Here is a 27,066-nt window from a genome sequence, read left to right as displayed (position 1 = left end):
AACGTAATTGAACATTTTGGTTTTTTTTTTTATTAACTGCTCAGAATACACCATGGTAAAGCATTTTCCATCTCTCATCTCTTGAAGATTCTTTGGGCATTGAGTGATGGACTCAACAGCATACTGCATGTGTTCTCCGGCCCTCTCGTCTGAGGAAACGTGACCGCCACTCACACTGCTGGATAACTTACGAAGGCAGTAGATGCAGAGGAGAACTCGAGAGAACTCACACAGGGTGAGGGAGGAGACAGACCTCTTGTTCCCAGACAAACAGGAAGTTGAATAAATACACAACAGTCTCACTTTCTGTGCTCCCCACAGAGAGACAGGTGCAACATTCACACTTTGCATTTGTCTCCTTCCTGGATTTAACTGTCATCCTACATATACTGTGATTCTAGTAAACACCATCAGATTGCACTTAAGAACAGAGATTGAATTCTGTACACAAAGTCATCCAATATTAAAAAATACATTAAATTACATTTTCCAAATAAATATTGGTCCATTTTGTTAGTATGCCATCTTCCTGAGACACTTTCAGAGCCGCAGACATATTCATACAGCAAAGGTAGCTTTTCTTTTGATCCATGAGTATTCTCTTTTCAGTCTTCCTTTCATCCATCTTTTCGTTTTTCCCTCCAATTTTTTCCCACCCTGGAGGCTAAATATCTTTGTCATGTTACACTTACTTCAACCGTCTACATGTGAGCTCATCCTTCATCATATGACTTGCTCTCATACGTGCAGGGACATACACAGCAAACTGATTTCTTGGGCTGCACCAGCACAGCGTGAGCCACGATGTGAGAAAGTGTTGCGGATGCGCACAATTAGAAGACGTTGCACTCCGATATACAGACAGCACTAACTGTAATTGACCTGAACGTGAGTCAGTGCAGCGAACTTCTGTGCAAGGAAGACGCGTGCTTGATGACATACCCTAAAATATAATGTATACAAATGATTCACTTGCATGCTGACACAAACGTGTATAATAACAGTCCAACAGCCTAAAAGGTTTTTGAAAACAAAAAAACAAAAAACAGGAATATGATCGTAGAAGCTTTTTGTGTGAAAAAGTTTCACAGTATCAACGTGGTTTTCTTCCTGGCTTGCTCAGTGGCAGTCTGCCTTTGTGCCAAAACACACACACGCACACACACGCACACACACAGACACACAGAGAGTACCTTTACATAAGGAGACCCTATCGCAATCATCCTCTGCCTTCATCCTCACCATTCTGACTATTATTGCTTTCAATACCAATATTGTTATACAAGACCTACAAAGGGGGGGGGGGGGTGCATCTTCCGCTGCAAGTACTGACTTGCAGCCCAGTTCTAAACATCCGATGTGAAATTCCGAGAACAAAAAAGAAAGTCTTTACAGGAAACACATCAACTGCAGGATTATCCGTATCTGTAACGTAAGGCAGCAAAAGATGAACAAACAGGAGTCCGAGTCCCTGACGGTCTATACGTTAGAGACGGCGTTGTTAGAATCTCTCGCCTGTCGGATGCCATACAGCCACTTGATGACTCGAGCGTTCCTCTCGATGACAGAGATGCCATACGGGACCCGCTCGTTGGCCCTTGACGGACCGTCGTCTTCGTCGTCCTCGTCCTCCCTGACCCGGTCGTCCCCACACTCCGAGCTGGGCGTGCTAACGCTTCGGAGCTTGGAGACTGACACAATGTCTGAGTTGGCCCTCGTGAAGCGCTCCACCCCGCCCATTCCCTCCACCTCCTCGGGGTCTAACCCGCAGTAGTTAAAGAAACGCTCCAGGTCGGCTGTGGCACGGGAGTAGCGGTCGCTCAGGTCCGACTTGGAGCGGTGCAGTGATGGGTGCTTGCGGGCAGACCCTTTGGAGCTGGCGTTTGAGATGCGGGTGAAAGCGGGTGAGGCTGGAGGGATCATGCCTGCTCGGACTAGCATTGGACTGGGTGGCAGGTAGGCTGAAGGAGCGGGGATGGCTTGGGATGACTGAGGGAGGGGTTGCGGTTGATTCTGGGAGGGGGGAGGGGGTGACGGGGGTGGGACTTGGGGGTGTGCGACTTGGCCCTGGGGTGTCTGTCTGGGCCTGAGCTGTGGCTGCAGCTGAGCTCTCTGGGGCTTCCGTATCTCAGCATGAGGCCGAACGTCCACCCTGCGTACTGTCACCGAGTTAGGGGAGCTGTAGGGAACTGGAACGCCAAAGCGGGGTGCGCGAGCTGGCACAGGGGGTGGACGTCGAGTCACTTCTGCTGCCGCCGTCCGAAGATGATTGTTGAGTGGAGAGGAGGTGCAGGAGGAGGTGGACGATGAGTTGGCGAGGGCGTGATTCAAAGGTTTGAGGTTGTTGGAGAGTCGGCTGCTCCTCTCCTGCTCTCCTGAAAGACTGCTACTGATGCTCTTAGCTCCCGATGACGGAGATGACGAGGAAGGGGAGGTGGAGGAAGAGGACTGGGAACAATGTGATGGTCCATCACATACGTCATTGATTAGGTTATTTAGAATATCCAAGTTTAGAGCAGGTCGTCTCCTGTCTCCTGCTCCCTGCCTGCCTGCAGTGTTCTCCCCCTCAGCCGGCGATCGGTTAACTTTCCGGGCTGGAGGGGTGTTGATCATCATCCCCGAAGGGACGAGGGGCTTGCGGATGATTGGAGGCTGGATGGGGGCCTGGCGGGTGAGTGCCACCTGCTGGCTTTTAACATACTTGGCCTTGTCGGCCTCCAGGCGCTCCACGGCGCTCAGTTTGCGGGCCCCGGGCTCAGCCTGTCGGCGGAAATAATCCGGACCCTTATTGAGTATCCTGAAAGGCATGGCAGAGGTAAAGGGGACCCCGGCCAGACGGCCATCTGAGGGCCGCAGGGTCTCCACTGGCATTCTGCACGAGCTGGACAGAGAAAATAGAGATTTTCCATGAGTTACAAGTAATTGGAACATAAAATAATTCACTTGTATGTGAAAACAGTTTTACAGCTTCATGGTCAGACACTAGCTGACAGGAGGAGAGGCAGGCAAACACCTGGCTTTAATGGTCAGTGAACATCCTTTTAGAGCTCCCACACATCCTCTCTAAGCTTAAGGGAAACAAAAAAAAGGGCTCTTTTGTACTCTTTTTCTCCCCACTCCTCCCCCTCTCACACCCGTGCTCTCAGAACCCCATTTAACTTCCTTACCGGTCGCTGTGCTGCTCCTCTGCCTTTCGTCTGTCCTCCACGACACCTCTCTTGCACTTTTATTTGTCCCTTTTCCCAGTCCGGGCTCAGTGAAAGGCTACTTGCGAGACAGGGTCAGTTGGGGTCAGATCCTCCACACCAGCCTTGTGCAGACCACCTCTATTAACTCAGCTGTGATCCAGAACAGTGAGAGACTGTGGGTCAGGGTCAGTCTTTTTCTTTTTTTTTTGTTTCTTTAAATCCAAAAGGCAAGTCTTGTAGATCAGTCGCCAGTTACTCAGACAACACCACAGTCTCTCTGATCCTCTTTACAATCCTCTGTTTAGCCCCAGCCCGCCTGTCCAGTTGTGATCAGATCCAAAAAGCCGGCCAGCAACTCAGCAGGAGCGCCCTGTAGTCCTGGAGAGGGTTAGAAAGAAACAAGTCCAAGTCAGATAAACCTCCACTTTCTTTCCACCGCTTAATACCATAACGCATCCACACATACTCTCTCTTTTTCACACATGCACGCACACTTCTCTGGCTGACAGACGGGGACTCTCTTTAACACTGAAGTGGAGCAGACGGGACAGGCTTTAATACAGAGTCTGGCTCCTCCCAGCCAGCCAATCGCATGTCGCCGGGAGACTCGGAGGGGTACAAGGGGCGGGCTGGGAGGCGAGAGGTGTGCTCGCATTGGCTAGGCTCAAAGGAGATCCTGACCAATTGGGCCCCTCCCCCTGCCTTTCAAGCACAACAAAACTGAGGCAGGGCTTTCATTCAAATGAAAATTCTTTGAAAGGGAGAAAGGGGGGAGAGAAAGGGGACGGCGGGGGAAAAGAGGGGCACCGCAGATGCAATTTTTACATTGACTTGCATCAAGCTCAGTGGGGTGCTATGAAAACATGTGAGAAAAAAAACAAAAAAAAAAACCACTGAAAGCCTGCACAACTGTTCCTGCTGCTGAGCTCTTTGTGTGGCTGTTTGTGTGTTTGCATTTTAGCCTAATGAAGACAAAGTAGATGAAGATCACCGAAACCAAACCTGATTCAGCTTTTAAAAAAAAAAGAAAGAAAGAAAAGAAAAATAGTGTAAGAACAAAGTTTAAACAAAGAACTGGGACAAAGTTTTTCCTCTGCCGGAGCACAATTAACTTGTGGATTATTTCTCTCAGTTTCAGGGCTTTAAAACACTGCTAACACACATGCTGTTCATTTATTTCCCCCTTCAATTCCACAGAAAAACAAAAAAAAAAAAAAAAAACAACCCCACTCTCCCCCTCCTCCACACCTCTTCCCTGCTGCATGTTATCATTTACAGCCTTACACTCCAGGGTTACATCACATCCAGATAGACAGCACGGTGCGTCCCCTCCCCCACCTCCACCTCTTCTCCAGCACGTCTATCCACACATTTTTAATTAATCTTTTTATAGCCGTCTTCCTTCCCTGTCTCCCTCAACATGTGACCCTGTTTTTCCCCCCAACATCTCGCCCCGTCTGACTCCCTCTTCACGCTCACATCCACAAACAGCAGACCAGCAGCAGACGAGAGAGAAAAACTGACAGCTTACACTTAAAAAGAAAAACGCACACACACGCTTAGCTTTCATCTTGTAACAGACCAAAGAAGAGTTTAAAATAGCCTACCTCAAACTACTCAAACTAAATACTTTTGCAGCACAAAAATAAAAACAGAAAGAAAAAAAAAAAAAAAGATTCCCAAGCATGAGTGAGACGACCTGAAGCTTCTGCACAAAGCCTTTGGGAATATATGCATTCAGGGGATGGAACAAAAAATAATAATAAAATAAAGAGTCTTTCATGAAAAACACAATACAGAGAAAGCTTGAAGTGAGCTTGAAATAGGAAAAGAAAGGAGAGGTGGATTAGCGGACAAAGTCACGAGATGACGTCAGCACAGACTTGTCTTGGTGTCCTAAAAAAGCTCAAACCACTGCAGGGAAGCAGCTCTACTGTATTTTTTCCACATGTTCATCCTTATCATAGCGCTCAATGCAACTTAACACGGTTAAGCTTTAACGCACAACACGTCCAGTTATGTGACACCATGGTGGCGCTCCACCCGCTAATGTAAATGCCTGCAGCGCACAACAGTAAATACACTGAAGACCACAACCCACCTGGAGCCACTCACACACTCCCCGTCACTGTGCTGATTAGCACTTTCATCTGACTGTGTAAGTTGAGGAATTCGCCATAAAACATATGTAAAACATCACTGATCTGCTGCTGCATGTGGATCTCTTTCTTTCACATTGTTGTTTTCCTACATTCATCATCCTCACGACAAACTAACTAGTAGTTTAACAGCTAAAAGGTTAAAAGGTTTCAGGTAATTATAGAATTTCTTGTCCCTGAATCTACTCAAAGAAACTCATCTTAGAGAAAATGCTTTAACAGAAACGGTGAAGACAAACGTTAGGTCACAGAAACCTCAGCCACCTCGGTTTTAGTATGCTGTGGCCTTGTCATTACACTTACACAGCCCTCTGCCAAGAGGAGGAAAAAACACACCTCCTTTGCTCCAGATTTAGAGTCTTTTCATGTCTTTAAAAACACTAATTTCTGTAAGAACTGCCAACCTTTGCTGGAGTATTTGTTCTATTTCACTGTGTCCCAAAATGTCCAGCCAAACAGCTTGTGATCCAAAGTCTACACATTTTGTCTTTTTAAAGCGTGGTTATTGATTTCTATCACTCCTAATGACTAACATACACTTATACACAATTACTGGTGTGAACAAATCCCACAGACACAAAGGGGGCAGGAGATCCCTGTCACACCAGCATAAACCCACCTCTGCTGATAACTCTAATCCCCTGATCCACCCTTTATTCAGTCTTTTTGTTATCATTCTGCGCTCAACAGTTTGTGCATTGATATTGTTAGTGAAGGAGAACGAGTTCCAACAACTGACAACAATTATCGTCAAGCTGCTAAATGAATTCCCTCTTCATGGAGATTAGATTTGCTTTAACTATGTAAATGTTAACCCAGTTACCCTCCTTCCTTTGAGCCTGCCAATGAGAAGAGTCGTCCACATGCAAATACTGTGAGCCTGGATAGTCACTACTTTAAAAACAGCAGCTATTGTCATTCATCTTCTCCAGTGAAAGGGGTCAGATGGCTAAAAGCCGCTCTGCTAATGGGACTAATGTGTGTGCAAACGGCACCATTAAGCCTCTCGTCCCCACCGGTCCACGAGTTGAGCGTTGCAGCAGCGCTCAGTCTCGTTTCTCTTAACTTTTCTGCCTCTTGGTTTCCGTTCATGTTCTGTAACTGCAGTTGATGATGTCTCCAAAAAGGCAAAGGGCCGAGGAATGATATTCCTATTCCTCAATGGAAACTTGCGCATTGTGATTATCATCACAAAACTATGCAAACCGCTGAGTTGTTATGAATCGGACTGTTTTTACGTTCAGTTTTCTAACCACCATATAAGTGGCCAACAACATGGTTTATGATGTCTGCATGAGAGAGAGAGAGACTGCGTTTCATGGCGTGTGAGTGACTGTGGGGGGTGAATAACAGAATGTTTGAAATCAAAGAGAGAAGCCCAAAATGTCTGCGCGCACAAATGTTGTAAAGCAGCTGAAAGGAAACAGTGACTGGCATTTTACCACAGCTGACTTGACCGTGCCGCCGGCTTAAGTGTAATTACAGAGAGAGCCCATGAATGGGAGCAATTTGCTTCGCCAATATTTTCTAGCAAGTTACTGAATAAGTAGCAGCTCGTGAGGAAACGGGTTGCAGTAGGAGGGTGGGGGAGGAGGAAAAAGGAAAAGGTGAGAATAGGCAAGATTAGAAAATATATAATAGCAGAGAAAACAAGAGAAAGCCCAACTAAGAGAGATAGTGTCAACCTCCCATCCAGGGTGAGCCTCACAATAAGAATGAATCATACTGAGTCTTAAACAGTTCCTGATGCTGACTCAAAGCCAGAGTGCAGCTCCATGCGATACCATTCAAATCCTTCAGTTTTTGAGCCTGTCAGCTTTACCCCAGCATGGAAGGAAAGAGGTGGTGAGTTCATCAACAGTGACTACTCAGCTGCTTCACCCACTGGAGGGATGAGCAGGAAGCCGGGATTTATTTCACAACAGAACGTGAGTGGGAAAGAGAAAACCAAACAAACGTCCTCGGCTGTGGGCAATTCCCGCAGGTTGACCCTGTTTCGCGGTGAACTTAGCTCATCTATTTCTGGACACTTGGAGTTTCCCGATTTGCTCCTGAAGCCTGTGAACACCCGACTGTCAACTGCAAGGAAGCCCACATGGAAATGCTGCACTACAATCCAAAGTGTTCAGGAAGGGGGAAAAAAGAAAAAAGCAAAACAAACAATGCTCCATGCTCATAGAAACAAATAATGAAGTCAGTGAGTGGGTAAGTGATCTAGTGAGCCAAAAGTCACATGCTTCAGACTGCTCAGGCAGTTTTTTTTCTGCTCCTAGCTCTGTAGATGACTGAGCGCACTTATCCCTGATTTAGTTATAACTAAATCATTCACCTGCTGTGCAAACCTGTTTGCAAGTTAAGCCAAAGGAAGGTCTACAGAGTTATAGTTTATCTATTTGGACCAGACCTGAATTTATCTGTACCAAAACCCAGTTCAACAAAAGGTCAAGAAACAGGACAGTAAGCAAGATGGATCGTATTAACAAATCTCTCATCTCAGTGCAGGGTTCAGCTGGTGTCCTCCCTGTGGCTTCCAGATGAACGATAACCTGATGAGAATCAGACCAAGCTTGGACAGAAACTAATGCAACACAAGCCCCTGCCCATTATCCCACTGGGACACTCAGCCTCAGTTTTTAAAAATCAATAGAGAGCTTAAAAGAAGGGTTCAAAAAGTTATCAACCACTCCCCTTAGGGCTGATTTAGGAAGCTCCAAAGAATGATAATGAAGACAGACAGTTGGTCGTGACAGCGTCAGACCTTGCTGTTATTCTGTTGAGCGGCTATCAGCTTCAGCCACGTTGCTTGTTTCCAACTGAAGAACTGCTCCTGGCTGGATGGACTGACATGCATGACTGAAGTGTCTGGACAAGGTTATGCAACTGTTTTTATACGGACAGAAGTCGAGTCGACTGCAAAAACAACCACTGAACCATAAACCGACAGTTATTATAGCATCCAGCTCGTCTTTTTTCCCCTGGATCTCCCCGCTTCTGTCAATCCATCCGTCCGTCTCCCCTTAAACCCCCTCCTCCACCTCTGCCCATATCTGTCTGTGTCTGTGGCCCCAGGAAACGCACACATCCATGTACAATTACACCAGAGGGGGGAAAATGGAGGTCAAACCAATGAACTCTTGTGTCTGTGTGCCTGTGTGTTCACGTCAGGAAGAGAGTTTTGACTGAGTAGGTAATCACAGGAGAGCAGGTGGCTGAGTCCTCCCTTGGGAAAACTAAGCCAAGCTGTGAAGACAAATACAGAACATCTGTGATGTGTCCACATTTGTAAAATAAAGGGAAAAAATAGATATAGGGATCATTTGAGTGCAGTAAGTAGTAAGAACAGTGTGTAAAGTGTATGCAAAGAAGATGATAAGAACATCTAACGGGTATATAAATGAAACATCTGCCTTTTACTCCAACTTCCTTTTAAGCTGACATCAAGTTAAGATGTGCCAGACATAGAAGACTACATAAACAGTGCATACAGACACAACATTAACATAAACAGATTCTTATAGTGAGTCAGGTTAGCAACACAACCAAGTTAGTTAAGGCATTATAACAATTTAGCTAATTCAACTCTTAACCCGAATTTGCACTGTAATATGGTGAACATGTCTCAACTCTGTATATTTTATATATTTTATTTATTGTTTACTCTATTTAATTTGTAAAATATGTGTACACACACACACACACACACACACAGAAAAATATTTAGTATACACATCCAGAAATGCATATACTATTATATATTGTACATATATTTATTAGTTTCAGATGTAGCCATTCTTGTATTTTGCTTGTTTACATTATTGTATTTTGCACAACTCTGTTGCTTGTGAAGCTCGCACACAAGAATTTCACTCACATGTGCTGTACCAATGTACCTGCACATGTGATGTGACAATAAAAGTGATTTGATTTGATTTGAACAGAGGTGGCGGACGTTAGCAGGCAGCAGTGCAAACAAGACTGTTGAGTTTATGGATTTATTGATTTAGCTAGTTCTGACCACAATTAGTTCATTAGAGTGTAATTAAAATTGCTGCCCGAGTTCTAGTGTATTTTTGCTAAAGGTCTGATACCCATGAAGTTTAGGTTTTAAAACTAAGAACTATTCCTGAGCTCGAGTGCAAAAGGTACGTAGGTATATAAATTAGACTGCATGATATTTGCATATCATTAGCCATTTTTCACCCTTTCAACCACTGATAGAAAATGCATATTTTGTTAACAACTGTGATCCTAAACTACATATTGTCAAGAGGCACTTCACACTTATTGGTGTGACCCTCTTGAGTGGGGGGTAAACTATACCTATGACCCCCCCTCAGGAGGGTCCCATGAGGCTCACACCCTTCAGTGGTATGTAAATTACTTGTGTGCTGTGCTTCTATTTTCACTTTAGAGCTCATTAGAGTTACACGGCTCAATTGTAATCTCAGAGCGCCACCCTCCAATCGTCACGAAATGTTAAATATCTGTGAGATTTATATAGTTTAAGCACACTGTAACCGCTTGAGGTAGAGCATCAGAATTTATAATGACCCTTGATTTCCTTTACACGTGCAATGAGTCTCACCACAGCCACTTCAGACTTCTGTACAAAATGTATGTAGGGTGTACAACAGGGGTCCCCAGTCCACGAGGGGACTGGGGACCTACCTACCTGTCCCAGTAGGTTTTAGATCTCACCCTGGGTCAACACACCCATGATTAGTTCATTACCAGGCCTCCAGGCCTCTGGAGAACTTCAAGACATGTGAGGAGGTCATTTATCCATTTGAATCAGCTGTGATGGATCAAGGACACATCTAAAACCTGCAGGGACACTGGCCCTCGTGGACCGGGATTGGGGACCCCTGGTCTACAACATAGCCTATACAAGTGCCCACTGCCAACCTTTATATGCCTGTGAAGGCTTAAATTTATGATGCAGAAAAAAGATTCAGCACTGTCATTTTTATTATAATTTTCCCCCCAGAAATATAACAAACTGTAAGAACTTGGACAATTCTTTTCCCTCCTATTCTGGGTACTAACATGCAGGACTACCACTCATTGACTTTACAATGCCTGAAGACATTCTGCCATTGCTGCATCTCCAGAGGATAAAATAACTCTGATCCAGCAAAGATTTTTTGCTGATTACAGAATCCACTATGATATACCCACCCCCCATCTGATCGGAGTTTGCATCAGTGGCTGGGGGCAACTACTCCCACCTCAGTCAGCTGGAGCTAATCTATTAGACAACGCACACTCACACCTTGGGGTATTAAAGCATTAAAGTAAATATACCTACTAATGCAATTACATGGTAGTTATGTCCTTTTAGTATGCAGCTGTGTTAAGCACAGTCATCTGCTGCCATAAAGAGACACACACACACACACACACACACACACACACACACACACACACACACACACACACACACACACACACACACACACACACCTCTGCTGTAATGGGAGAGCCTGAAAGCAACCGAAAATAAATAAATAAAATAAAACAAGAAGAAAAGGGAGGAGAAAATATCCCCCCTTCAACACGGTGATGAACACATTCCAGACACAATCACCCATCGCTGTCCTTAGTCAGATAAAGAACACACACACACACACACACACACACACACACACACACACACACACACACAGGAGGGAGAGCGGTCACTGGAGTCGCCTCAGTGGCTAGGCCTCAGAGTTGGCTTGGATACAAGGAGTGTTTTACTCATACATGTACAGACACACTCACACAGGACACATTCTTCTGCCTTTAACCCTTTGTGTAATCCTTGATTAGCTCTCACACTGGTGCTGAAAGCCTAAAAATCATTCATGAAAAAAAAAGAGTGGGGAAAAGTCAACTTGTTTAAAGAGAGATATTATGTGGGAGATAAAATGAAGCACCTCTGGAGTGACAACAGTCAGCACAACACGTTGCTCTACAACAAGAATTTAAATTCAGTTTTAGGGAGGGTATATTGTTGGCTCTGCCAGTACACGTGAAGCTTCGCAGCCCCTTACAGCTGAGAGAATGAAATTAGTCCTGGAGCAGAGCTGCCAAAAGTTATAATCAAGACCAGTATTTTTAGGTTTGGCACCCAACTCAAGGACAAGGAAGTACCGGCAGCGACAGAGAAACAGACAATAGCACCCGCTGTGATAATGCAGGATTTCATCCAGAACTGAATGTCATTTTAATAAAACAGGGAAAAGAAAACCAAATCGTTCCATAAACTGACAACTTTGAAGCGTGACCTGTCCTGTGGATACCTGCCAGAGGAACAAGCCCTCCCCTCCGTTTAGATAAACAACCCCCACGTGTACACACTGCTGACTGTGCTCAAACAGGAGAAAAAGCAAAGTTTACTTACGTTCTTTAAGCTGTTAGCCGGCTCTAGGAAACCCAAAAAGAAATACTGAACGTGTCAGGCTGAAGGAAGCAGGCAGCAGCTCCGAGCGTGCAAAGCTGTTCTCAGCTGCTGCGAGTTGCCAGTGAGCCAGTACTTGCGTATGAGCCAAATGAACACTAACCTGGAGGGAGTCTCTGCTCTTCAAGCTATAAGACTCTCCCCTGTCTCCTCCCACATCCAAGGGAAGACTCCACCTCAGGAAAAGACCGGAGGAGGAAAAAAACCCAACACTATGTGAACAGGAAGCCTGAGTTTTTCCAAGCAGTGACACAAACCTTCCTGACACTTTAACTCTTTGAAATTGTCCCGTCAGTTACCCAGAACCGTGGCACCGTTAATACCAGAAAAGGTAACGGGGCTTTGTGTATCGCATCCGGATGCTGAGGTATCGCCAGTTACTATAAGGGAAAAATCCGAGAAGAATAAAGCAGTTTCTTTAACAGCTTTAGCAGAATTATCAGTCTCAGGGGGAAAAAAAAAATGGTAAAGAAACATTGTAGGTCATTGAAACACTTCGGTAATCAGCATCTAGTGGAAGCAGTATGTAAACTGTATGTGTTGCACTCCAAGCAGATTACTTTGCAAACACTGAATTACTAGTTTTTACCTCTTGACCCTCTCGTCCCCATGAAGACTTTTCAGAGCAAATAAATAAATCTAAACTTAACTCTGGGGATTCTATTTTATCATCTCATCTTAACACTGTAGAGATAAACGGCCAGTCCCTCCGGAGCAGAGATGCACTCATCTAACATGTGGACTGTACAGAATTCTGATCTTGACTTAAAAAGCTGCAGCAGATATGAGTGACAACAGCTGATGGGACAGCAGCAGCTAGCAGGAGAGCTAATGTACTCCCAAAAATGCCTGCGACACAGTCTCCCTTTACTTAAATGTAAAGTTGGTCAACTGTGGTCACACCAAGTTGGTTTGACTGGAAAGTTCCAGCAAGAAGACGCCTTGGCCTCCATCTCTTATCTACTTTCACTTGTTATCTTTATTCAGAGAGACATTATATAAAGGTAGAAACTAGCAGGGCATTTGTTTGTGTAACACTTAAGTGTTGTCATCAACTCAATTATTGTTATTTCACTTCCTGCCGTTTTTTGCAGCTCTACAGACGGGTGGAGGGCGGGTGGGGGCGAGGGTCCGGAAAAGGAGAAACTAAACTGTAAATAACAGTTTCATGCAGCAGAGTAATGACTCTCACGCAGAGCTTAAATTAGATTTGTGCCTTAGATAAATATTGCCCATCTCAGACCTAATTTGATTTGACATTTTCCTAAATGTTAAATACAGATTTAGTACATTTATATTACTGGATTTATTTGCAAAGTTGAAGCAAAGTCCACCCTGATGTTGACTTACTAATAAAAAAAAATAAAAAAATGATTAGGTGCTAGGTCAGTGTTCAGTATCGGTACCCAAAGCCAACATGTGCATCTAATCCCAAATGGAAACGTGGCATCCCTAATCATAAGGGCTTTGTTTGGTGTCAACCTCCAAACCATTTTAATGGTAGAGTTGAGAGGACTACAATTTTCCAGGTGGGTTCCATTTAATTTACCATCTGTGACAACGTCCAAATAAAAACACTCGTGGCTTTCTTCAAGTGAAATATTACCCTTTTCCTCTCCAACAGATCCAGAGATAACGATGTATGCTAGTAAGTGAGAAAGTCGGGAAGGGGAGTGGCTTAACAGACAGTGGGCGAATTCAAGAAAGCAAATATTATTATCAAAGAGGTGTGGCTGAGGATATCCTGTCACTGAAGGCAGTAAAACAGCAGTTCAGGAGAAGCCTTACTACTGGAATACCTCGACAGGATTCCTGGAATACTATATATAAAGCTCTGTGTACTATATTTAAAGAACACAAAAAAGCAAAACTTACTTGTCTTCTACATTCAATATTTTTTTTTTGTTAACATCTTCCACACTGTGGCTGAGCTGCTCTTGCTCATTACAGTCTGAACACACAGCGGCGCTTGTTTAAAGGAGCAGTCAGGGCAGGCTGCACCAGACCAACAAACACATACACAGATTCAGGTGCTCACAGTCACAGGTCTGAGTCCGACACACATGAACACAGCGGTCAGTCATTCTTCTGAGGCAGCAGCAGTAGGAGGGGACTTTCACTCCATGCTGCAGAGGAAACGCTGTCGACGGCTCTGCATTAACACAACGGGAGTAGGTTAGATAGGACGCATGTAGAGCTACATGATCTCTGACCAGTATGACATATTAGCCTCTTTTCCCCACTACTACCTTCTCGGCTTGACCAGACCATTAGGGTTTTCAATTAGGTGGTAGGACAGGTACCAGGTACTTTTTAGTACCTACTTGACGTAAGCAGGTCGAGATGAAGGGGGGAGTGACATCAATGGATGAGTCATGACAGCAACTCCTTCACAAGAATCAAACCCGCCATTTTTGAAACCCACAACAAGTGAAATGGCTAAACACAAACTGACACCATGGTCCAATAATGAGGTGTTTACTATTGGTTTAGCAGCAGGTATATATAACGACACCCCACGCGCATTATGTTGGTTCTCAAATGTAATGGAAAAATGACCGAAACCCAGTAGAGTAGAGTAGAGTAGAGGCAGTGCTAGTGAACAAGAAGCAATTGTGAACACCCTCCAGGCAGAAAAAAAAAGAAACCAGAGATGTGACAAAAACTGCAATTTCTTTCATGGTCACTTGAGTTTGGCTTTAAAAGGTGAGTCAATCTCAGAGGGATCCCATTTTAAAATACCCAGCTTAAGAGAATTATTACTTTATATATATAAGCAGTTATCCAGTTCTCTGTAATGCACCTGTATAGTTTATTTGACTAACTGATGCTAGCAAGATTGCTAACCCAGCTTGCTAGCATTAGCTAATAACTTCTGTGCATTTATTTGGGAAGTTAAGCTAAATCATTACATTTATTTTTATGATTGCCACACCATAAAACTGCAGATCAGCTGAGCAAAAACAACAACAAAAGTTTACTATTTTAGGGTAGAGTCAGCAATTGGCTACTTCAGACTGACATCATTAGCCATCTCAAGCCCAAAAAAACCCCCCAAACAAACAAATATAATGATCAATGATGAGATGAGAGATGATGATGATAGCCTTTATTTGTCAGTTGCAGGTCTTTTGCCCACAACTGAGCATCACATTGGGGAGACAGGTCAAATATCCCAGCATTTACAGAAAAGATCATTTAGAAGGTTTAGTGGAGTTACAAGCCAGCCATAAAATCTAGAGCTGACATATTTCAGAACGATACCTCTGTAACTCTGAACCTAAACAACGATGTAAAACTAAATACCAGATTTTATTATGAAATTATATTAGGATCCTATAAGGACAGGACTATATCGTGTAAAAAGGATGCTGAAGCACCAAGACAGGATCATACTTCTTTGCAAATGCGGAATTTTCTCATATATTTAAATTCATGACTGAGACAGAGACATGGTGCTCTAAGTATCTAAAGCAGTCAGAGAGCGTTCCCTGAACGTCTTCCATTAACACACATGACTGTGCTCTGAGACTCAGAGGAGGCAGGTGGATTAAATGTATTAGTGTGAATGTGTGGTGCCTTCTCATTTGGCAAATACTCTGATCTATGATACACAGATGCAGACACAGGCTCTCATACAATGTTGAGTCAATATTGACAACCCACTGGAAGTCCCCCCCCACACACACACACACACACACACACTTTTTGATTCCGAGACCACCGAAAGAGTGTGAGGGGGGATAAAGTTACAGCTCCACCCACTTTCTCTCATACCACAACTATAATCTCTGTCACTTGATGCACACACCCAGATACACTTCACAAATGCAGGGACTTGCTGGGCTAACATGTCACATTACTCTTCCCGTTACATGCTGGCATGTCCAAGCAGGCCCAGTGTCTGTCATCCTGCAGGAATCAAACTGAGGTAACAGAATAGGAGTGTTCACATAACTCACAGAAAACTTCTCAAAAGCACTGCTGTAAGAGCTTGGATGAAAAGCACAAGAAGTTACGTTCCTGTGGTCCAAGTTTCTCTATAGATACTCCTGCTAGTTCGCACAGTGAAGGGCATTTGCATTCAGAGACCACAGAATTTCAGTGACACTGGACAACTTTAAACTTCATGTTTCCAGCAGTTATTTAAGTGGGCAGGTCCCAAGTTAAACTGAAGCAATTACCAAAGAGCGAAGGTTACCATTGATTGACATATGACAGGGCGGTAAATGGACATCCCCATACACAACAAAGTGCTGCACAAAGAGCAAACTGCTTTCTGTGTGGATGCACCTAAAGTGTTGACCAACACAGAGCAACATGATACTCAAGGACTCTTCACCACACAGTTCTTACTGAGGCAGTTACTCATTGAACATTTCAGGTTTTATTAGATTTTTGCAGGCACTGCTGTAAATGAAATTGTACGTCCCCACTAACCCAGGAAGAGGATTTTATTCATACTGCCCACTTCTACTCTACTCTATTAAAAAGGTACTCCAGAGATTCAGTAATGCCGTTTAAGTAGGAGAATTCACAGGAGGCAGATTTTAAAGCAGTCCTGTTCTGTTCACGTGCACATCCACATTTTAAATTCCAGGACTTGACCGTGACTGTGACACATGAATTGTGTTAAAAGGTACTCAAGTGAACTTTCTTCTGATTGCCTCCCTCACCCCCAGCATATACAAAACACACAGTAAGGAAACATATGATTGGTCACTGGTTGAAATAGGTATACACTGGATTCTACACTTCCCTCAAAGGTTCATCTCATGAATACTTTTTCCATCGTTTGGTTATTTATTTAAACAATTGTACATTCAACCATTTCCCAGGCATAAATACTCCTCAATAGCTATATTGGTGCGATATAAAATCTAAATCAGAATCCTTTAATAATCCCTAAGCAAATTATTTAAACAAATTGTAAACAAAACAAATAAATGCAGCTAATTTTTATATCTGAACACCTGAAAAAAAAAAGGTTGAAGCTCCGGCAACAATATGAGTGTTACAAAACTAAAACTACACTTTTCACCCAACAAGTGGCCTTTAACATCCAAACTCCTCAGTGCAAATCCTGTGATGTCAGAGTCAAGCTATGATCCCAAATTCTTAAAGAGAGAGAGAGCGAGAGAGAGAAAAAAAAAATGGCAGCATAAAGAAGAATGATGCCGCTATGAATTCTTTGCTGGTTAATTACATTTTTACTTGACCTGCAACCACTCAAGCTCTAAAAACCCAGCAACACAACACGTACCAATGCTGTGCCTCAAAGCAAGACTACTCACTACAACCCTGCACATAACTTTGCTAATGGTGCATCACGCCTTGTTTAACAACAGTAACTGGATGCTACAGGTCCATTATGGAATTAGTTGGAAGAACACTAATGACTGTGTACCAGATTACATCTGTGCTCATTAAGAACACCGTTTACTTAAGCTTACATCAATCCGCACACTGTTTCAGCGAGCTGGGAAAGGCAGCTCAGGAGTAAACCTGCATTTATTTGCTCTTAGGAGAGCCCCTCCTACAGAGTTGGAAAGACATTTTCTGACTTGTTTTGAAGTCAGAAACAAAATTGCCCTTAAAAGACCGTGTGCTTTGTTCAAACAACATGTGGATAACAGTTTCCCAGAATATAGCTCATTTACCCGTCTTACTCACGTATGCTGATAATAACTATGTTTTCCCACTATGGTAAGCTACCCCTAACAATATAACCACAAATCTAACAATATGACATAAATAACCCGACAACCTGCATGTACTTATTTTAAAGCACCATGTTAAGTAACTTTACTTTCAGTAGTCACCAGTGAATAAAACTGCATTTATAGAATAAACAGTCAAATCTGACACTTTCTTAAACTTCCCTTCAAATATCAACTTCTCATTGAATTCTTTGCCATTTATCGTCTCACGTATGCATTTCTTTCCAACTCAAAAACTAACTGATAATCACGATCGGTCCTTCCTCATGAAATGGACTCTGTACAACACTACAAACAATTTGCATCTACATGAAGACAGCATTGCAAAAGTGATACTAACATGACACAGCAGCAGAGATCTATAGCATAGCGACATGTTAAAAGCTGTTTATTTAGTTAGTAGGTCAGTAGCCCCTGTGTAGAGGGGGCAGGGTAAATAATGGTTAACTATTAGCCCGTTTCCAAATAATGACCTCAAAACAGCCAGAGGCACCGATGACAAGCAAGAGGCAGAGTGTCCCACACATGCAGTGATGAAACGTAGACCTCTGAGAATAAAGAAAAGGATGGGTGGCATCCAGACATCAGTCAGTTGTGTCAGCAGGGTGGAGCACATGGAAGATCCTCGCAAAATAAAACAAAATACAGAAGCGCGAACACTATCCATCCATCCATCCATCCACTCACCCACTCACTCACTCACCAACAGGCGCAGTCATGTGTGTAGAATCCAAGAACTGATGAGCAAGCAGTCAGTGACACGTCAAAGCTAAGCACAGACTCACCAAACCAGATATTTCTACTTCTGTCGTTGCAACTACTTCAGTGTTAACTGTCTAGATCCCAGTATCTGATCCAACTATGATTAATGGCCCTGTGTGTGTGCGTGTGTGTTCCTGTCTAGCTATCTTTGTGAGGACTGAAATCTGCATTCTACTATACTTGTGAGAACCAAGAGTCACTTGTGAGGACACACTCACCGGTCCTCACAAGTTTGAAGGCCTTTTTGAGTCTCAAAATGTGGTTCTGTGTGTGTGCGTGTGCGCGCGTGTGTGGAGGCTGCTTGTATATAATAGCGCCAAACAAAAACACCATTAACTGTAGATACTGGGAACAAAATACCTTTTTTAGTAAATAAATGCTCGAGTAACACTTTCAGAAACTTGTTTTCCTCTTGTGGAGGCTCGCTCAGCTAGCAGCTCCACTGAAAATAAAACTAAAAACAATTAAAAAATAAATTAAAAAAAAAATCATGGGTTTTCCTTTTAATAGGTCAAGTTCCTCTCTGTGCTATACAGCATCTCTTAGTCACTACACCAACATGAGAGCCCCGAGCTGCTGACCTCGAGAAGTCAGGAGATACAGAGGCACAGATTGCCTGGACCAGAAGTCACACTGACCTCATTTCTTAGGAGGAGACTTGACTAAACTGTAAGTACGGCCGCATGACTCCTACCATCTGGGATATTTGGACCAGAGAGGGCTTAACCTGACTGGGAAATTCAAAGAATTCTCTCTGTAAAAAACAAACAAAAAAACAGCATGAACACGAAAAAAAAAATAAACATGTAAAAATGTTTTTTTTGATCAGTTTTTAGAGCCTTTGGTTCTAAATAACACTTCTCAGACACTGGGGGCAGAAAATCTGCTTTGCTCAGCTATTCAAAAATAATAATTGGAAAAGACAAAAAAGAATGATCAATCTGCAACTGAAAGGAGACACTAAACAATCTCTGCAAGTATTTTCTTATATAATGAAGCATTATAACCAGCTCCTCCTCTGGTGAGTGCAGCTGGGAGTCACTGCAGCCCAGTAAGCCCATCGTAGAGACACATAAAGCAATTCTCCACTTGCTTTAGGCTCAAGTGTCCTTAAAGCCTTCAGCCGATCCTCACCACCATAGCCAGCTGCAGTACACTGAAATGAATCTTAAATATTCCCCTATTAACACTTTATGAAGGTTGTTGAATAAGTTAATATATCCACTAGACCATAAAAAATTCAACAACCTCACATTAACCTTCACTTACGAGTTCCTGCTTTTATCTCATGACATTAAAATATTGCAATGAAGGACTTTCTTAAAGTAGACCTATAATTGTTCCGTAGATATACTAAATACTAGAGGTGGGAATCACCATACATCCCACGATACGATATTATCACAATACTTAATGCACAATACGATATTATTGCAATATTTTTTTTAAAATATTTTGCGATATTCAGATTCTGTACATAAAGGTAAACTTTATCAATATTCATTTTATCTAATATCAAAGTCTTTCTCTTTCTCTCATTTCAGTCAGTTTTATTGTTTGTATTACAGTCTAGGCCAACTTAACTGAATGCAACCATCTGGTACAATTATAGCTATTCTGAACTATGCAATTTGTGAAAACTATGCAGCCCCTTCAGCAACTGAAGCATTTGAAAGTAAATTAAAACAAAATATAATTTTACATTAAATAAAAAAGTTTTAAACTTAATTAAAATAAAACATGTCTTAAATTAAAATAAGTAAACTGTCATGTTTATTGCTGCCATAAAAAAAGTTAAACACATTTGGACAGTGAAGGAATGTCAGGATTCTTGCTCAGAAAAAGGATCAACATGCTCTGAAGTCAGAGTTCCAGTCCACAAAAACTTTTTTTGTAACAAAATATCGATTTCTGCTGTCCCTGTATCGATACATTATCAACAAACAAAATATCACGATACTACACAATATCGATTTTTTTCCCCACCCCTACTGAATATATAAAATATATTTAATATAAAATATTAAAACATGATCAATGTCTAAAAGCTCATCAAGATCAGTGAGTGCATGTAATCTCTGCAAGCATAAAAAGCTCAGACTTCAGACTGCTCCTCATGTTTTGCTTTAGGGCTAGGGGTGTCCAACTCCAGGTCTCGAGGGCCGGTGTCCTGAAGGTTTTAGACGCGTCCTTGACCCAACACAGCTGATTAAATGGCTAAATTACCTCATCAACATGTCTTGAAATTTTCCAGAGGCCTGAATCATTTGATTCAGGTGTGTTGACCCAGGATGATATCTATAACCTGCAGGACACCGGCTCTTGAGGCCTGGAGTTGGACACCTTTGCTTTAGGCAGTCCCACCTGTGAACACAGCAGTCCTGCATAGCTACATTTCAAGTCTACTGTAATGGACAGCCAATCAGAAAAAAAAAAGTTGCCTCAAAGGGAGCAGAGCTCGTTTCTGAAAGAGGAACTGATAAGTAAGGATTATTTTTTAACTGTCCGGGAGTTGAAAACAAGCAGAATAGGTTTCTTTTAATGGCCAAGGAATGAGTTCAGTAAACTCATTTCAATGTACAGTATTGTGCAAACACTTTAAGTCACCCCTCATTTGATTTATTTTGCTTCCAAGGAGGACTTTGTCATTTTTAAAGTGGTCTTGAGCAATAGTTAACCAGGCTTTTCTGAAAGGCTTTCAAAGTTTAAACATTGGCTGTTCTTTTCACTCATTTTCAGTCCACACTTTGTACCTGATCATTTTCAGAGGAATGCTTTCTTTGCTAACCCACTTAACACAGACCCGTGAGTCATTCAAGCATAAAAACACACATAACTAAAGGGGTAAACCAGTGTTGTGTCTACACAACAGAGAATTTAGCAAAGAAGCTAAATTTCAAATTTCTTTAGTTGAATCTATGAAAAGATGGTTACACAGTGTGAACGGTATCCGAAAGCCATGTGCGTAAAAAACAAGAAACGAGGTCATTCTGAGGACCAGGACTGGACTCTGGGTGATCAATCCAAATGAAATATAATGAAATATTTGGTTCAAACTGTCATTAATTGCAGATGAGAGATGTACAACAGTGTCTACAGCCATTAGTGAAAAATGGTTGAGGCTCTGTCAACCATTTTAACAGAGAGCCCAGGTCGATCCCCGGGCTCTCCACCCTGGTCGTTGTGTCCTTGGGCAAGACACTTTACCCTACCGCCTACTGGTGATGGCCAGAGGGGCCGATGGCACGATATGGCAGCCTCACTTCTGTCAGTCTGCCCCAGGGCAGCTGTGGCTACAACCGTAGCTTGCCTCCACAAGTGTGTGAATGCGAGAGTGAATGAATAGTGGCATTGTAAAGCGCTTTGGGTGCCTTGAAAAGCGCTATATAAATCCAATCCATTATATTATTATTATTATTATTATTATTGTCTGGGGCTGCATTTCAGCCAGTGCACACTCTGCACCCATTTCCCATTTTCTTAACAAAAATATCAGGAAATAATGGGTGGGTCAAGACTTTTGCACAGTACTGTATATATGGGCACAAGAAAAGATGCTTGACCTCTAATCGCCAGCACATTTGGATGGCTGTGACTCAGCAGACGACGGAGTCTGTGTGATCGTTAGAAAGTGCTATGAAAAAGTGCTTTGAGGGCTTAGACTCAAAAAGCCCTTCACAAGTCCATTTACCATTTACTTGCAATCAAAATGAACATCATATTTAGTGACATGTGAGTAAATAAATCTGATACTAATCTGGTTCATCCAACGTAAAGTAGTTCGTGGAACAGTGTTGCATAACGCCCAACTGTAGCTGTGGCTGCGCTGTATACTCTGGCCAAATGGAGCAGATTACCCTCCCCAGTCTGAATAACAGTGTCAGTGTAAGATGACCTCATCGCCATGTCAGTGCAGATAAACTGCAGGACAGGACGAAGATAAAATTCAAAACACAGGTGGCACCATGGAACAGATGAGAGCCAGAGACAAGTCAGGAAGCTACAAATACACAAAAGAGGAGAAGAAGAGAAAGAGACAACAAGCAGGACTTGGCAAACTCAGCAAAACAACGCAACGCTGACAGCTTCCAGGCAGCAAGTGTGAAAACGCAAGCCTCTGAGTCAGTCCATGTGACACGATGAATAATACCGACTGTTGCAACAAGCGTAGTGGGAGTCTTTGTGCCTCCTACGAACACACCACTCCAAACTCTCCCTTTGTTAATCTCGGCTAAACTCGACTAAAACAGAACTCATTGTAGTTTCTCTCAAAGATGAGTGTTTACATGTAAACACACACATACACACACGGAAACCCAGCGTGCACTCTGCAAAGAAAAACATTTTCCCTTGTTGTTGGCTATATTACAGTCTACAGCTAGTGGAGCATTACATAGCTTAAGCCACACTATTATTTTGGTGGCTATTTGTTGTGATGGATTGTGTGTAGGTTTCAATGGAAAATATGATATTTTGCAGCTAATCACAGGCTTGCTGCCACATAAACAGTGTGGATAAGCTGAGAGAAAACGGAACACGACTAGACTCCAGCGGTGAGCCAAACTATTATGAGTGCCATCTGGGGTAACTTTTCAGATGAGATGTTCCAGCATGTGTGTGTCTGTGCGGCAGCTATGTTGGGCACAAACTGTGACATTACAGTCACTGACTAAAAAGGATTGCTCCCCCCCTTCCCAGAAAGGCTAAAATTAAGATGAGGCACCACCAGAAGGACCAAAATACTGAAAAGTAAACAACAAGAAAGATTTTTTTGTTCTTAAAAAGATGCTCTGAGAGATTCTGGGACAGCAAAGCATCATTCTGGGTTTCTGCTGGTTCAGAATGACATACATCCCCTCCTCTTACATTAAAGTCCATGACTCTGATACTTTACTGTGACAAATATATCCATCGTCTTATCTTTTCACACCTGACATTTTGATGATCAAACATGTCTTTTATATTTGGGCAAATATTATGAAATATGTTGTGCAAAAAGAATTTTTTTTTAAACAAGAAAAACCTTGCTCATTTAAAGCAGATTTATAAAGATTTACAGTCCCGTGTTAAACGCTACTACGCAACTGGCCACTTTGTTAGGTACACCTGTTTAATTGTTCGCCAACATAGACACCTAATCAACCAATCACATAGCTGCAGCCCAGTCCATTTATCCAAGTCAACATGGTCAACACAACCTGCTGAAGTTCAAAGCGAGCATTTATATTATTTATACGAGCACAAAATCATAACTACAGTCATCTACAATATTAGATATTCACTTCTGCTTCAGGATGCATCAGATAACCTAAAAGACCGAGTCAACACGTCTTTAGAGGGGAGAGGAGGTTCATAAGAAAACAGTGGATTGCTACGTCTAACCATGCACCCTTATACAGTGGGGCAAAAAAGTATTTAGCCAGCCACCGATTGTGCAAGTTCCCCCACTTAAAATGATGACAGAGGTCAGTAATTTGCACCAGAGGTACACTTCAACTGTGAGAGACAGAATGTGAAAAAAAAAAATCCATGAATTCACATGGTAGGATTTGTAAAGAATTTATTTGTAAATCAGGGTGGAAAATAAGTATTTGGTCACCTCAAACAAGGAAAATCTCTGGCTCTCACAGACCTGTAACGTCTTCTGTAAGAAGGTTTTCTGTCCCCCACTCGTTACCTGTATGAATGGCACCTGTTTGAACTCATCATCTGTATAAAAGACACCTGTCCACAGCCTCAAACAGTCAGACTCCAAACTCCGCCATGGCCAAGACCAAAGAGCTTTCGAAGGACACCAGGAAAAGTATTGTAGACCTGCACCAGACTGGGAAGAGTGAATCTACAATAGGCAAGCAGCTTGGTGTGAAAAAAATCAACTGTGGGAGCAATCATCAGAAAATGGAAGACATACAAGACCACTGATAATCTCCCTCGATCTGGGGCTCCACGCAAGATCTCATCCCGTGGGGTCAAAATGATCATGAGAACGGTGAGCAAAGATCCCAGAACCACACGGGGGGACCTGGTGAATGACCTGCAGAGAGCTGGGACCAAAGTAACAAAGGTCACCATCAGTAACACACTACAACGGCAGGGAATCAAATCCCGCAGTGCCAGACGTGTTCCGCTGCTGAAGCCAGTGCATGTCCAGGCCCGTCTGAAGTTTGCCAGAGAGCACATGGATGATACAGCAGAGGATTGGGAGAATGTCATGTGGTCAGATGAAACCAAAGTAGAACTTTTTGGTATAAACTCAACTCGTCGTGTTTGGAGGAAGAAGAATACTGAGTTGCATCCCAAGAACACCATACCTACTGTGAAGCATGGGGGTGGAAACATCATGCTATGGGGCTGTTTTTCTGCCAAGGGGACAGGACGACTGATCCGTGTTAAGGACAGAATGAATGGGGCCATGTATCGTGAGATTTTGAGCCAAAACCACCTTCCATCAGTGAGAACTTTGAAGATGAAACGAGGCTGGGTCTTCCAACATGACAATGATCCAAAACACACCGCCCAGGCAACAAAGGAGTGGCTCCGTAAGAAGCATTTGAAAGTCCTGGAGTGGCCTAGCCAGTCTCCAGACCTCAACCCCATAGAAAATCTGTGGCGGGAGTTGAAAGTCCGTGTTGCTCGGCGACAGCCCCAAAACATCACTGCTCTCGAGAAGATCTGCATGGAGGAATGGGCCAAAATACCAGCTACTGTGTGTGCAAACCTGGTAAAGACCTATAGTAAACGTTTGACCTCTGTTATTGCCAACAAAGGTTGTGTTACAAAGTATTGAGTTGTATTTTTGTTATTGACCAAATACTTATTTTCCACCCTGATTTACGAATAAATTCTTTACAAATCCTACCATGTGAATTCATGGATTATTTTTTCACATTCTGTCTCTCACAGTTGAAGTGTACCTCTGGTGCAAATTACTGACCTCTGTCATCATTTTAGGTGGGGGAACTTGCACAATCGGTGGCTGACTAAATACTTTTTTGCCCCACTGTACACAAGCACGGTTTTCGCGAGTGCTATTCAGTGACACGCTCTTCAATGAATTAAAACAAAACCAAACAGCCCTTGTCATTTCCACCACTATTTTGGCACTGCTGGTACCAAGTAGCATGCAAAGTTTCTGAACTAGACAAAAGGCTGTTATCAATGTTAACGCAACATCTTCCAATCACATTAGAAGAGCAGGATCTCGTCTATTGCTTCAAAAACAGTGAAAATACACCCTCGGGCTGTGGTGGGTCTCCGTCTAAAAGCCCCATAAGCTTCTTTCCAGACAACACTAACCCACACTCCTGCTACTATTTGATGTTTCCTCTCTTCAGAAACAAAGTCTTTGCAAATTCTTCAGCAGTCAAATGCGAATACCAGTAGGCCAGAGCTTCACCACTGCTATAAACATGTTTGAATAGTAGTAATGTTTTTCCAGTATAGATGTAAGAAGCAGTCCCATCTACATTAGCTCAATTACAAGCCACAGCAACAACAAAAAAGTGGCAAGTGAGTGACTTTTCTAGGCTGCAAGACACACATTCCTATCCTGGAAATTATTAAGAATGGAAATTACAAGGGTGCGTTTGTGACTGTCGCCCCAGGTGAAAAGTGTTGCAAGGCATTTACCTCACCTCGTGCCCATTACTGCAATCTTTTACCTGCCTACCTCACGCGCAGAATTTTGTAATCAGGTCCCATTGTGGTATCTTAAAGATAACTCAGCTGACCTTTTGACCCTGGAGGAGTGGACAGAGAAATTACCCAACATGATTCAGAGCTTACATCACATACAAAACAACTCACTTTGTCTAGACATGCGTTTGACATAGATAGATTAGATAAAATAGACTATATAGATTGAAAGGTTTAAAAAAAAAAAAAAAAAAAAAAAAAAAAAAAAACTTAATCAGCTGAAGAGAAGGCTGCTAGTGTCAATACAGGAAGGGACCTCCAATTCAACAGCAATGCATTTAGGGCCGTAACTTCCTCCTTTGACACACAAAAGGGAACCGTTTTCCTCCCCCCTGGCAAAAACCTGAGCTTCAATACATCAACATCCCGAGCACAGTGAAGCTCTGCATGACCTTTAAACCAGACTCACATCCTTTTACACGACTTCCTCTTCTTATGCAACACTTCTTTTGTGCACGTTTCCAGTTAAAGAGCACATTTTCCAGCATGGTGTTCTCCGCAACATTTGAGGCCTGCTGCAAGCTCAGTGGGCCATTTCAGACTCTACAATCGCGAACCTACAGATCCACAGTCAATATCTTCAATAGTAAAACTAATTCGTATCTCAAGGTCCCCTTAACACAATGCAAAAAGATGTCCATCTTCCTTAGATGCGACTCCACTAGCCAATACACTGTGGCAAAGGTGTATTCCTCATACAGGTGCGTAACATTAACCTATACAAATGAGCAGTTCAAAAAGATTACTCACCTGCAAAACCAACTGAGTAAAGCAAATACAGTTCGACGTTCAAACAGCTGTGTCAAAGCATTTAAACACAAGTAAACCAACAGCAAGCTAACGGCATTGGAGTTCACTTTCACGAAACTTTCAATGTTGGCGCGGACGAATCCATTAATTAACTCTGAACACACGGTTACATTTGGGCTTTTGTAAAAGGGCACATTTAAAGCTTTGCAGTCTCTCCAATAGCACTGTAATAATGCGTTTACACTGTTGTCCCTTTCATGTTGTGAAATTCCGAGTTCCTTTAATATTGCCAAGTTTCTTTGAGAAAGCTTTAAGGAGCACCCCTAAACCGGTTCCCACTTTGGTACGGT

The 27,066-nt window shown here is 42.8% G+C and overlaps 1 protein-coding gene across 6 annotated transcripts; it reads right to left on the bottom strand.

Moving 5' to 3' along the window:
- Positions 1-26,853, bottom strand: LOC146645133 (protein FAM110A). 6 transcript variants are annotated; one of them, XM_085393938.1, is made up of 4 exons: positions 26,717-26,826; positions 13,810-13,941; positions 3,168-3,566; positions 1-2,881 (listed from the first exon to the last, which is right to left on the bottom strand). In XM_085393938.1, the coding sequence occupies exon 4, from the start codon at positions 2,869-2,871 to the stop codon at positions 1,480-1,482; it is 1,392 nt and encodes a 463-aa protein (XP_085250064.1). In that variant the 5' UTR covers positions 2,872-2,881; positions 3,168-3,566; positions 13,810-13,941; positions 26,717-26,826; the 3' UTR covers positions 1-1,479. The 6 variants fall into 6 exon arrangements, with proteins under 6 accessions (XP_085250064.1, XP_085250065.1, XP_085250063.1 ...); XM_085393939.1 differs by having other exon boundaries at positions 13,828-13,941; XM_085393937.1 differs by lacking the exon at positions 13,810-13,941 and having other exon boundaries at positions 26,717-26,853.
- Positions 26,854-27,066: the final 213 nt, after the last annotated feature.

The sequence above is a fragment of the Rhamphochromis longiceps genome, linkage group LG20 (assembly GCF_057381845.1).
Source record: "Rhamphochromis longiceps isolate RC_006_pf linkage group LG20, R_longiceps_female_GT1.1, whole genome shotgun sequence".
In the NCBI taxonomy this organism is placed as follows: domain Eukaryota; kingdom Metazoa; phylum Chordata; class Actinopteri; order Cichliformes; family Cichlidae; genus Rhamphochromis; species Rhamphochromis longiceps.
Note: the sequence above shows the minus strand (reverse complement) of the source record. Positions and strands in the feature narration are given on the sequence as shown.

Bases quoted from the DNA above. Each gene is read 5' to 3' on its own strand.
- LOC146645133 (XM_085393937.1), bottom strand. From the start codon at position 2,871: ATGCCAGTGGAGACCCTGCGGCCCTCAGATGGCCGTCTGGCCGGGGTC.